This window comes from Microtus ochrogaster, unplaced genomic scaffold, assembly GCF_000317375.1.
Source record: "Microtus ochrogaster isolate Prairie Vole_2 unplaced genomic scaffold, MicOch1.0 UNK19, whole genome shotgun sequence".
Classification (NCBI taxonomy): Eukaryota; Metazoa; Chordata; class Mammalia; order Rodentia; family Cricetidae; genus Microtus; species Microtus ochrogaster.
Window position 1 is genome coordinate 2,545,929 of NW_004949117.1, and position 13,388 is coordinate 2,559,316.

Below are 13,388 nucleotides of genomic sequence, written 5' to 3' on the forward strand. Positions count from 1 at the left end.
GTGTGCTTCATCCTGTGGTTGTGTAGGGGATGCGCATCATTTTGTGGGGCTGCAGAGGAAGAATCAATTCCTATTTGTGCTGGGAAAGTAGCTTAATTGGTAGAGCATATGGCCTGGCCAGCTTTTAGGAAGCCCTGGGTTCAATGTCCAGCACTGTATAAGCTAGGTGTGTTGGTAAAGAAATATCAGGTAGAGGCGGGAATATCAGAAGTTCAAGGTCATCCTGTCTACACGAGGCACCATTTTTAAAATAGAGAGAGATAAACTAGATATTCCTGTCCTTTCTTGGTTGGGTACCAGCAAGTTCTCTGCTTTGAGTATGTAGAAGTATACTCAGTTATTATTTGGTTAGTTAATTGAAGTCCTTTTGAGATTGCTTTTATTCCTCTCAGAAGTTTTCAAAGATTGGCTGACATAATGCTTAGAAAGTTAGTCTCAGAGCCCATCCTAATAACCATCTGCTCATTATGTGAGCTGTGACTGATCAGCCTTGCTGTGACTCGGTTTCCTGTTGATAAAAAAAAAAAAGAGTTAAATATACTACCCACACCTTAGGTTTGCTGCGAAGATTAAATGAGATAGTATATAAGGAGTGTTGAATGTGGACTGGCAAATTCTCAAGCGACATTAGAGCTGCCTAGGAGTAATATCTCCCATGACTTTGGTGGTCAGAGATTTTTTTACCCCTATGTCTGGCATATATATCCATCTGATTGGAAATGTGTTATTTGGTGTGGACCCCATCACTGTTCTCCACCCCCCCCCAAGGAAGGAAACCACAGCTCCTTCTATTTTGACCTCTCTCCTCCCTAAAGACGCATCGCTAACCCCCACTGACTTCACCCACTGCTCTACTCCCATTCGAGGACACCAGAGTCACAGGGTGGCTTCTCTTTGAACACATGACAGAGAGGGGAGACACCTTTGCTTCAAAGCCCACCCAGTCCCTGATGAATACCCTGTATGTAGCAAAACATGACCTCCACATATACCCGGTAAATATCCTGGTGCTGTACTAAATTCTGTAACACTCTCCTGGCCTTTGTATTTGACGGTCCCTTTGTTCAAATATTTATATTCTGCACTTGGGAAAACACCTTCTGACCATGCCTTCCTTTCTAGTCAAAACCACAGAGGGTTCTCTTGTATAAGCCATTGGCACACCTGATCCATGCTTGTTCTCAGATGGTGGGCCTCTGTAGCCACAAAGGATTTGTGTGGAATTTCCATACCAGTGTTAAAGACAGCCATAGCAATGCCAGAGGTTCTTGTGAAATATATGATTAGCAAGTACCACAGGAATTAATAATTCTCAGGCCACTGTCTTAAACTGTAACCACATTGTTTTTGTAGGGAAGTTGCTCAATTTATACTCACAGAGTGTAAACGGCTGCATTCTGACTAAGAAACCAGCTTCATTTAAAATCCATATCCCAAAAGGTACTCAGAAAATACTACTTAGTACGCACAGGCTGTGTTTCTTTGAGTGACAAATTATGGTAATTTCCTTGACAAGTTGATCTTTTCATTCTTCTCTCCACCTCCCAAGTAAATACAGAGGAAGAATGGCATCTCTAAAAATAGTTTTTAATGTTTTCCCAGGAGTTAAAAAAATGAAATCTTAATTTAATAATTTTATACAATTATAAAAAATAATTCATTGGAGATTGCGCCAATTTAGGGTTTCTCCATTAGGCAGTAACTTTGGAAACATATTTCTAGCATGCTAGGTTTTAGTAGGTCAGCACGCACACCCAAATGTATTAAGGTGGACTGCTCTGTTTATTGATTTTCCGTGCATCTGCTAAGGGCTCAAGGCAACTGTCTGCGGAAGGGGTGGGAGGCCCATACATGATCGAGGTCATGCGCATCTAGCCAATTTGTAAGCTGATCCGCCGCCCCAAAGCCATCAGCAATCCTTAGCATAGGGGCACACACTCATGCATTCCTGTCAAGTCATCTTGTGAAAGGCTGCCTGCTTCCAGCTTGGCTTGGATGTGCAACCTTAATAAAACTCACTGAGGTCTGGGAGAAAATAGCAGATCTGCTGCAGATAGGGTAGAGGAAAGGGGCTAGAAAATGTACTCGCAGCTGACTCAGGCAGCCTGCGCGCTGAACGGTTACACAGGGAGGAAACAATAAATCTCAGCTACTATGCAATAAAAATCTCAAGTTTTAACGAAGGAAACTATCATTACAGTAAAATAAAAAAGTAACATTTTAGAACGAAGCTAACAAATGGCCAGTTTTCTGTGGATCTTCCTCCAACGTTTTCTTTAAAGGGAAAAGAGTCAAACAAGCAGTTTTACCTGAAATAAAGAACTAGTGTAAAGGTCAGAAGAGAAGAGCGAGCTTTGCAGGAGGCACGGAAGGCTAGCGCTGGCAGTACAATGACAGTTCTCCTCTCCTTTGCATTCTTCGCTGCCGTTCTGACTCACATAGGGTGCAGCAACCAGCGCCGGAGTCCTGAAAACGGAGGGAGAAGATATAACCGGATTCAACATGGGCAGTGTGCCTACACTTTCATTCTTCCAGAACACGACGGGAACTGCCGTGAGAGCGCGACAGAGCAGTACAACATGAACGCTCTGCAGAGGGATGCTCCACACGTGGAGCCGGACTTCTCTTCCCAGAAACTTCAGCATCTGGAGCATGTGATGGAAAATTATACTCAGTGGCTGCAAAAAGTAAGTGATCGCTTTCAGTTTCTAATTGCAACAGAGCCCTTTCCGTTCCCACTCTGCAGCGAGCTCAGAGTTCCATAGGGGGGCATTTGTGTTTACCTTTTGCTCAGGGGGCAGTGTTTGCAAAAGAAAAGGGGCTCTCTCGTCCCTGGGCTCCACTTCCTGGGTAAGCCAAGAGTCCCGGGCTTGTGCAAACCTCTGATCCTGTGGCGCTCCCCTTTTATGTCAACGCTGGTTTTCTCTATTCTAAAATTTGTCTTGAGCACTCTGACTGTCAAAGCCCAACTGTCGAAAAGAAAGCGCGCACTTCTTAGGCAAGTTGGTGTAAAAAGAAATCGAAATCGTTATGGTAATACTAAGTGGGGTTTAAATGGATGGTACAGCAAGGAGTTTTGCGAGTTACCATGGGAAATCGTCATAAAACGTTCAGCTCCCCACCCCCAACTTTTAATAACGCTACCGTGAAGTGAGAACGAGTGTAAAATACCCATGTTGTATTTGTTTAGAAAGATTGTGTTTATAAGTAAAGGGAATTTCACTTCACAAGCAGCAGTCGAGCGGAGATGATATTTGTCATATATTTCATCTGTGCATGAGAAAAAAAAATCAAGAAAACAATTTCTGGTGTAAAGCCATAAGAACGTGGTTTTGCCCACATTGAGGGTAGACACGGAGCCCCTGGCTTTTCCTGAGTGAGTGCACCTGCAGATTGGGCTGAACAGGAGACCGCTGTGCTGATTCCTGACCAGCCTCCCTTCCCTGGGTTAGTTCCAGAGACAGTGCCATCAGGGAGCCCCGGGTCTCTTGAGAAACCTTAGTAACGAATACGTATTTGATCCAAATTTACAGAAGTTAGATTGATGGGCACGTGGCTCTCTTTTCATAAGCCACAGAACACTCTGTAGTTTTCCGTTGTCAAGACGGCCTTCTTAGTGGTGGGGAGTTTCTTCACCTCGTTCCCTGAACTGTTCAGCTGTGTAACAGGTAAGTGCATATCTCCATAGCCACGACAGTATCCGCACTTGCGAGCTCCTCTTCACCAGGACCTGTGCTAAACACTGGCCTCAGTGCGGGCAGGGGGATCACGAGGAGGCTAGCATAGACATGAGATGAAGAAAAGAGAAACTTGGGTTCTGTGTGGTCCCAGTCACTTAGGTCTGTGCCTGCTGAATCACGCCTGGTGAACGCTCTTCCCCTTTCGTCCACTAGGGACTGAGCTAAGATCACAGTTATTTCTTCCAGCTTTGTGAACGGGAACTTGGTGGATCTGGGGTTCCCAAACCAGATCACAGGTGAAATGGTAAACTGCTGCATGAGAAACAGGAGGCAAACAGTCTTTAGGGGTCATAGACAGATTTTTCTGGCACTATTCATAGTATTACTTTATAATAGAACATCTGCTTTTTCTTTGGCAGAATTTCGTTCTACAGTGAATAAACGAGTTTGGTTTAATAGTTTGCTATTATGGTCAATATCCCATCCACAGTGTTTTCAATGAGAATTGAATCATGATGAATTAGTCTGGGTTCTTTGAGGGGGACACCAGTGGGAAATACAGTTCTAAACTGTGAATGAGCTATTCTACCAAAAATGTAATGTTTTGTTTGCTTTAAACCTACAATCAAAATGGTGACTCACACAGCGATGCATGTTTTTTTGTTGCTATGCAATTATTCAGCAGTGACAGAGCAAGCACTCAGTTCTGCTGGGGTTACATCATGCAGACACTTCATATGTTAATTCGCTTCAGGATATAAATTTGATTCTCGTTCGCTTTGTTCTTGGTTAGAGATTATGGCATAGTTTTCAGATTATAGCCAAGCATAAGTATTAAAATGTTCCTTGGTTATATCAATCCTCGCAAGAATGAATCAAGCTGAATAGATGTTGAAATGTCCCAGTTGGTATGAGTCAGAGCCCTTGGCTTGACTATTGTCTGTTTGGATTTGCATATCTTTTGTCATTGTTAATGTGATTGGTTGGAGGATCAAGTAACCAAATAAATGCATTCATCAAAGAACTTGCTAAAGACGCTCATAAATTTCCCTTAATTAGTGTTTTCTTCACCTCAGAGTCTAAACTGCATTTACTATGTTTGTTTGAACACTCATATGCACATTTTTGACTGTGATTATTTGGAATCCAGTATTTATAACTTATGCCGTTTCTATTTTGATTGTAAGTGGTTGCAATAGGTTAAGAAGCTGTATACTACAGAAACTACTGCGAACTGTGCATCCATCAAATCGTTGCAGGAGTTTGTTCAACAAGGTTATTTACCAAAGTATGACGAATATTATACACTTCATGGCATCACTGTCTGCGATTCTGATGCAGAATAAATATGTATTATCAAGGCTGGATAGAGAGAGCCAGAAAATTGTTTGTGGTAATCTGTTCTTATCCTTAAACACTTATAAAGGGGACTTTCATAAATAGTCTTTGTAAGATATTGGCCATCGCAGGGTTTACTTTATAAGACTCTCAACTTTCAACTACCCAACTTTTTCTGTCTTACAACTAACAAGCAAGTTATGCAAGAAAGCAAATGAGTCATTAGTCTCTGTAAATATCAGAGCTTGATGGTATGGCTCTCTTGACTTGATGGGCTTAATTCAAGAAGGTTCATTTTCCATGATCATTCATTGTTAATGTGATGTAAGATGATAACTCTTGACAGATAGAGAGTTGTGTAATTACATGTTCAACATCAGTCTATGTTTGGATTTGCGGCTCCTTTCTTATTTGAAGATCCTATATTATACAGCTCTTTTGCGAACTATTCCAGTGGTATCAGATGAACGAGAGTGACGACATCTTGGGTACCTACATGTGAATACAAATGGATGTTGGGTTTTTTTTCTCTTTTCTTTCCTTTCTTCCTCCTTTCCTCCGTCACTCCCTCCCTTGCTCCCTCCTTCCTCTCTTTCATCCTTCCTTTTTTCCTTTCTCTCTCCTGTGGCGGTCAGAGAAGAACTTGTAAGAGTCAGTTTTACTCTTCTTCCATGTGGGTTTTAGAGATTCAGCTTGGGTCTCCAGCCTTGGTGGCAAACACCTCCATCTTCTGATCTGTCTCCCTGGCCCCCCTCTTAATATTTGTGGTTGTTTTCGCTGCTGCTGTTTGGTGGTGTTGTTGTCATTTTCGTGGGGGTATTATGTTTGGTTGATTTCTAAGATAAGGTCTTGCTCTGTACCCCAAGCCAGGACTTGGAATGTACTACATAGTGTAGTACAGGGTGGCCTCAAACTGGTGACTCATCGATCCTCTTACTTCAGCCCCCTAAATGCTAAGTTATGGAGGGTTTGGTTACTGCTTCTGCTATTATACTTTTTAATGTGTATATGTTCATGCATGTGCGTGTAGGTGTATGCGCCATGTGTGGAGTCCAGACAACAACCGCAAGTCCTGTCCTCGGACTACTATTTACCACTTCTAAGAAAGCTTCTCTAGCTGGTCTGCAGCTCACCAATTATGCTAGGCTGGCTGGCCATCTATCCCCAGATCCTTCACGTGCCCCCTCTCCTGTGCCAAAAACACAAATGAACACTACCATGCCTAGGGTTTTATGTGGGTGCTGGACACTCAGCTTCACTTCCTCAATAGCTTGAGGGCAAAGCCTTCCATGGACTGAGCCATCTCCCCAGGGCTTGTTTGCTGTGGCTGGTTTGCTTTGCATCTTTTTTTTTCTATTCCCCTCTTACCCTCCTGTGACTCCTTATGACAGAAAGATGTATGATTAATGTGTCTATTCTGTGCCATCTGTGACTATTCCTTTTCCCTATTTTTCAGTAGTCTGCAGGATTGCTGGCCTGTAACTCAGTGGTGGAGTGCAAACCTAGCATGAGTTCCTAGGTTCAAGCCCCAGTACTGGAATAAACAACAACAAAAGAGAAACAAACAAATTAGTCTACAAAGATGCACATTTAAAACAAGAAGCAGTGTAGATTTGGGGAGCAAATCCTTAGAAAGTCTGCCTTGCTTTTGCCAAATCCTGTTTTATTTTTTTGTTTTGTTTCCTGGTTTTTCGAGACAGGGTTTCTCTGTGCAGCTTTGGAGCCTGTCCTGCAACTCACACTGTAACCCAGGCTAGCTTTGAACTCACAGAGATTCCCCTGCCTCTGCCTCCCGAGTGCTGGAATTAAGGACATGTGCTACCACTGCCAGGGATCTTTTGCTACTGATGACCACAATGGTAACAGGAGGTCAAGGTTTTCTAATTGTGGAGGGACTGCCTAAGTGTATGAAATGAGTAGCAGGTGATTAGTAAACTATTATCTATATATTTCTAATGTTGAAGAAAGCATAAATATAAGATTCATGTGGAAATTGGGAAAAAGAAGTCTCCGCTGCCAAGAAATGTTAATAGCAACAATTTGCTTTAAGTCAGATAGTGACAAGGCCACCACCGAATTCATTTGAAGAATAGACACACAATTTTCAAACAAAAAAGCAAGTTAATCTGCATTAAAATTTCAACCAATATATACATTTTATTATTTGCTTGTTGCACTTTTGTGATCTAAGGCAATGAAAGGCTGTCTGACCACGGCACTTGGGTAGTTGTAGTTACTATAGCCCCAGTGCTAGCTTTTGCCAACATTAATTCTTTCAGTAGATCTCAGAGTTTTTCCAAGGCAAGTCCTTTTTCAGGAGGCTATAGCTCACCCTTATCCCTTATTCCACCATTTCACATTGCTTATCCCATTGGTAATTATTGGATTATGTAATTTAAAATGAGTAGGAGATATCTTGATTTCTTCCTTAAAATCCTCCTCTAACTCCCCATTCTGAAAGAGCAAATTCCCAGTTCCTCACCACAAAGCCTCCCTATACCCCTCTCTGGCCTCATCATTATTACCTTCAAAGGACATTCCAGACACTCAAATGGCATGGCTTTTCTTCTGATTTCTCCAAGAGACAAGCTCATTCCCGCCTCAGGCACTTACAAGCTATTTACTCCTCACAGAAAATTGGTCCCCAGCTATTAGCATGGATGTGTCTGTCTCTCTTAAGTCCTCACTCCCTCAGACGGTTCCCCTGAGCTGCCTTCTCCTCCTCAGTTTAATGAGTGACTTGCTAGCATGCTACCCTGCCTTATTTTTATGGTTCTTAAAAAATGAAAATACAAATACATCATTACCTCCTTCCATTTCCCCTCTTCAACCCCTTCCATAGGCCCCCTTGAATTCTCTCTTGAATACCTTATCCCTTTGTTTTCAGTTGTTTAGTTTGTAAACATATAAATACGAGTGCTTACTTAGTCCATTTATAATTTTGCTTGAATGTATATGACTTTGGGACTGAGCACTGGGTATTGGATAATCATTCTCCAGCTCTGCCCTCAGGAAGACTATTTCTCCCACTTTCAGCATTTCTTAGCGGCCTCTCACTGTCCCTTTAGCCCCGTGAGGTTTCCCCCTTCCCTAGCCCTGGGTAGCTGGCTGGCTCTTCAGTACCAGGCATGATCTCCCTCTTGTCGACCTGGTCTCAAGCCCAATTAGAGAGCATTGGTTACTGCCGGGATATGGGTACATACCACTGATACAACCTTGGGGTTGTGCTATGCTGGTTTTTGCAGTTCATAGATGTCATAGCGGGGTAGGGCTTTTGACTGCTTCCTCCCCTTGTAAGCTTGCATTCTGTTTTCTGGTACCCTGAAAACTGGTCTCTAGGGAGGAGTGTTTCAGGTGAGATCCAGCTCCGATTCACAGGACGCTGTGTCTGAAGTGTGCGAGTCCTGAACCGAAAGGGATTCAACCTTCAACTCTGGGAGGCCACCAAAATTACCCCATTTTTTATGGCATTAACTGCTATGTTACATATTAAGCATTGCTTTCCCAAAAATTTATTCTGTCTCAGACATTCATGGCCACATGAAGTCTTCAAGAACAAAGTTTTTGACTCTTATTGATGCAATTTCTCTTATACCTAAAAGAGTGCACAACACATAGTAGGGCCTCAATAAGTCTTTGCAGAAGGGAAGACTTGACAGTCTCATGGGCATGATGCACTAGGAGGTCCAAACTTTATCTGTATTGTTGATTAATGTTTGTTGACTACGTTTATTCTTTTGACTGCATAGTGACTGTTTGATAACAATTTCTAAAATAGTGGGCAGAGAATGGACTTTCTTACCAGAAAATTCAACCAACCTCAGATCAAAAAATATTTTTAAATATGGGATTGAAACAGACATGCAAATCTTGTTATCTTTTTCTAGACAATATGATAAACCTATAAATTGCAGAGCATTTAGGTTATATTAGGTATAATAAGAAGCCCAGAGTTATTTTAAAGTGCATGGTGTACACATATAATCTGAAAATGGTATGATATTTTGCATAGCAGGCTTGAGAATCTACGGATTTTTGTGCTCCAATGGGATGCCTTGGAACCAACCCCTCTCTTGAATGTTAATTGAGGAAAATATTCCTCAATTAGTGAAGAAATGAATAATTTCATGGATATATTCACAATACAAATAACATTTATGACAATAATGCTAAACTATATTCCACATATTACCCTTTAGATAAGCAACATGAGAATCTTTTAAATAATCTGTATCAAGAGTCATCAAACCATTGCTCTGGGGCTAAATCCTGTCTCTCATCATGTGTATAAATACAGTTTGACTGCAATAGAACCACAACCACAGTCAGGCCTGTATGTGTTGCTCAAGCCTGTTTTTGTCCTACAAAGGTGGAACGGAGGGATTGTAGTTGAAGTGAAATGGCCCGTAGGGCCTAAATATTTTAGTATCTGGCCCTTTAAAAAAAAAGCTTCCTGATACCTGTTGTATCTCACAAGAAGAAAGAGCATTGATATTGGGAGGTGACCTGTGAGGCTGGTTGTGTGGGAAAAGCATTGACCTCCAGGAGGCACAGTGAGGTCTCTGGCAGTTGGCAGAAAGCCCCACTAAGCCAGTTCTTGGCGTGGTGTTCGGCATGCTGTGAGGTGACATTTCAGAGCGCAAACAAGGGAATTTGTGTCTTTTCTTTCCTCTACTCTTCAGCAAGTGAGCAGAGGACTAGTCTTGAAGCTGATACACGCTAAAGAGAAAAGGCACCCCGAGAACAATACTGATTTGCCACCTCTCGGTAAACAAGTCTGGGGTGTCCTGTGTCCTGTGCCTGTTCCATCCTGTTGCCTGTAGCATTAGCGTGGATGTTGACAAGACCTTGGAACCATTTTGTGGTGTGAGACAAGGACTTTGGTCAGCCCCTCCACTCGAATGCAGTGCACTTCGTAGATGGTCTCCCTCCCATTTATTTCAGTTCAGTTTAGAAAGAGCACACACTTGTACAGATGTCAGGAGTGGGATGCTTGGCTGCCAAATGCAGGGCATCATCAGTCCCATCCAAAAACACACTGCATTAGGAAGTTTGGATTTCCTTGTGCCTTTTCGTGCGACTGGTCTTTTTTTCCTCTCTTTTCTTTTTTCTTTTCCTTTTCTTTTTTTTTTATTACCGCAAACTACGCTGTACCGTTTGCACAGATGCACAAGACTAATTACGTTCTGAGTCATCCTCAACTTTTGTTTCCAATACAAGATTATCCTCTGCAGTGAAGTTGGGAAATTCCAAACCCCTTTTGGTTTTGGCCCCATGGTCTCGGGGAAGAAGGGCCTCTTGGTGTTCAAATCTTTTTACAATGTGTACAAAAGATGTGCCCTTCTGTTATTAAGGAGTTTCTAAAGAGCAGAGCCCCCTCTGGATTATTTTTTTCTGTGTTTGGAGGTTATTTTTGGGAAGGTTCTGAATACAGTTTTCTAATTCTTACAGAGAAATATCGGTGGGAGAGGTTAGGCTTGATTAGTCCTAGCTGTCAATCTATGTTCGGGCTGTCTTCCTCCAAACAAAGGAGAAAACAATGTCTAAGATATAAATACTGCATAGAGCCTGCTAAAGCTTCCTATAGCTCACCAGTCCACTGACAATACACTCAGGTCTCTTTTCTTTTGCCTTTATTAGGAAAATAAGGTGTAAGATAAATCATGTTTGATTGGACAGTTCAAGTACTGCAAGTCCCCAGTGAAATGTATTTCTTATTTGCTTTAAACTATTGAAGGAATAAAAAAAAAAATCACAGATGTCAGTGTGTTCAAGGTCAGTCAACAGCTGGAATATTAATAAGATGTTAATATAAGATGCTAATGTGAACACCTTAACTATTCATAGCATGTTTATACCATCAAATTCACAGACATCAAATTCACAGACATCAATTTTTTTTTTTTTTGGTTTTTCGAGACAGGGTTTCTATGTGGTTTTGGAGCCTGTCCTGGAACTAGCTCTTGTAGACCAGGCTGGTCTCGAACTCACAGAGATCCGCCTGCCTCTGCCTCCCGAGTGCTGGGATTAAAGGCGTGAGCCACCACCGCCCGGCACAGACATCAAATTTTGTTAAATGACTGAGACTGCCCATAGGATTAGAGATATTTTAAGGTTTAGTGATTGGGAGGGGGGTATGTTTGGTCAGTAGTCTTAGGTTTTATTTGTGAAAATCGAATGAGGTAAACTAATATCTTAGTTCTAAAATTTACTGTAGATGAAGCCAATAAATACTTTTAAATCCTAAGTTGTATTTTCCTCTAAACTGTTGAGAGTCCCAGAGTGTCTTACACATGTCAACACTATTCTTACTATTGACTTACAGATAACTAGCTGGAAACCCAGTGGGTACTTATTCCTGCTCAAGAATTGCTCTAGCCATCACCTCTCATTGCCAAGATCCTGTCTCATTGCAAAGATACAAGATACAGAAATTATGTATTATTACCAGTATCTCTAATTTTTTTATTCTTTGCCTCATTCATTTGATTTTCTACACAATAAGAATGCAAATATCATATGGTAATTATTTTAATAGTTATTGAACAGTAGTTCAACAGTCATTTAATAAATTGGATATTTAATAATCAAAATACCAATAATAAAATTTTACGATTTGTAGTGTATGAGCATGTATGTGAGGGTGTACATGCACATGTATACATACAATGGTCAGAGGACAACCTCAGATGTCATTCATCAGGCACAGTCCACATTCTGTTTGTTTGTTTGTTTGTTTATTGATATAGGTTATCTCAGTGACCTGTAGCTTATCAAGTAGCCTAGGCTGGCTGGTCAGTGAGCCCCACAACCTGCCTGTCCCCACCTCTTCCCACAGGGAGTGAAGACATTACACATCACCGTTCTCAGCTTGTCTCCACCACTAGCTCCTGAATGACTTTTTTCCCTCTAATTTTATATTTTTTTCTATTTTTCTTTAATAGATTTTTTTTTCACAATATATTCTGATTACAGTTGCCCTTTTCCCACGTCCTCTGAGATCCTCCTTACCTCTGTTTTTGGATAGTTAATGCATTTGAATGGATTGAATTGACGCATTTAAAATACTTTGTAGTAACAGAACTTGATTTTCAAGCAAAGGATTAGAAAAAAAATTCGTATGTCATCTAGAAGTAGGTGGATTTGCAATGAGCTTTGCCCAGGGCTCCTCTCCCAGCAGCACCCTCAGGGGCACCATAGATCCCAAAAATATATTTCAAAATGATTTCAGTACAGCACCAGATAATCTAGCTGGGCGGTGGTGGCACACCTTTAATCCCAGCACCAGGGAGGCAGAGGCAGATGGATCTCTGAGTTCGAGGCCAGTCTCCACTACAAGAGCTAGTTCCAGGACAGGCTCCAAAGCTACAGAGGAACCCTGTCTTCAACCCTCCCCCCCCCCAAAAAAAAAAGTACCAAATAATCAACTAAGAGGGAGGTAAAGCAGCTCCACCCAACCTACTGTTAGACAAAATCCCAAAACTTGTTAGGCTGACTATTTATTGCTAAGCCAGTATGAAATCTATCAAAATACAAAGCACTCTAGGGTTATTAAATGTTGGAGTCACCAAAAAGAAACAACACAAAAACACACTCACTCTTCTAGATTTTACAATGTCTGGGTCCACCCCTACTGAGGATAACTCAAATGTGTTTAAATAATAGAATAGATAACTCCCGATCAGTCAGTGGCAAAGTGTGTAAGTAAATTAAATATCAGCTATTTGTACCACAGTTGTGTCTGTCTGCACTTTAGAATCGTGCGATGTATGTTGATTTCCTGATAGTAGAAGGCATGATATTCACTTCATACAGAATTCAGATGAGGGTAAAAATAAAAATCAACATTATGTAGGCACGTTGATATTTCCCAAATTTTCATGCCGCTTTGTTTGATCTTAGCTGAGTTTTGTGTTTACCTCCATTTTCATTTATGTTTACTTTGTAGGAAACTATTTTGTGAGGATTCCCACCTAAGCTGAGACACACACAGCTGTTCTGAATGAGGATACCTCAGCGAACAGCGTAAATTAGTGGCATTGTCTCTGGGGACTTTTGCTTTTTCTTCAGCAAAAGCATTGATGGGACTTGCCATTCGGAGTGGGGGTGGGGGGATAATTGAGTCTGGAGGCTCTGGGTACCCAGAGGGAGAGATGGTTCTAATGCTAGTTCTCACATAACTTGACTAGTAACTTTTTTCCGCTTTTTCTGTGTTTTTTTTTTTCTCCCAAAACAGGGTGTAATCTTATTATTATTCTAAAATGAGGTTTCTCTCTTGCTCTCAGTCTGTCTCTCTCCCCCTCCTTTCCTCCCTACACAAACACACACACACACACACACACACACACACACACACACAGAGACAGACAC

General features: G+C 41.5%; 1 protein-coding gene across 2 annotated transcripts in view; it reads left to right on the forward strand.

Moving 5' to 3' along the window:
- Window positions 1–1,987: 1,987 nt before the first annotated feature.
- The window catches only part of Angpt1 (angiopoietin 1), a 223,783-nt gene continuing 212,382 nt past the window's right edge, over window positions 1,988–13,388 (forward strand). For both annotated transcript variants that reach the window (XM_005367515.3, XM_005367516.3), the window contains exon 1: window positions 1,988–2,687. In XM_005367515.3, the coding sequence (XP_005367572.1) occupies window positions 2,391–2,687 (297 nt within the window). In that variant the 5' untranslated portion in view covers window positions 1,988–2,390. The remainder of the gene's footprint in view (window positions 2,688–13,388) is intronic.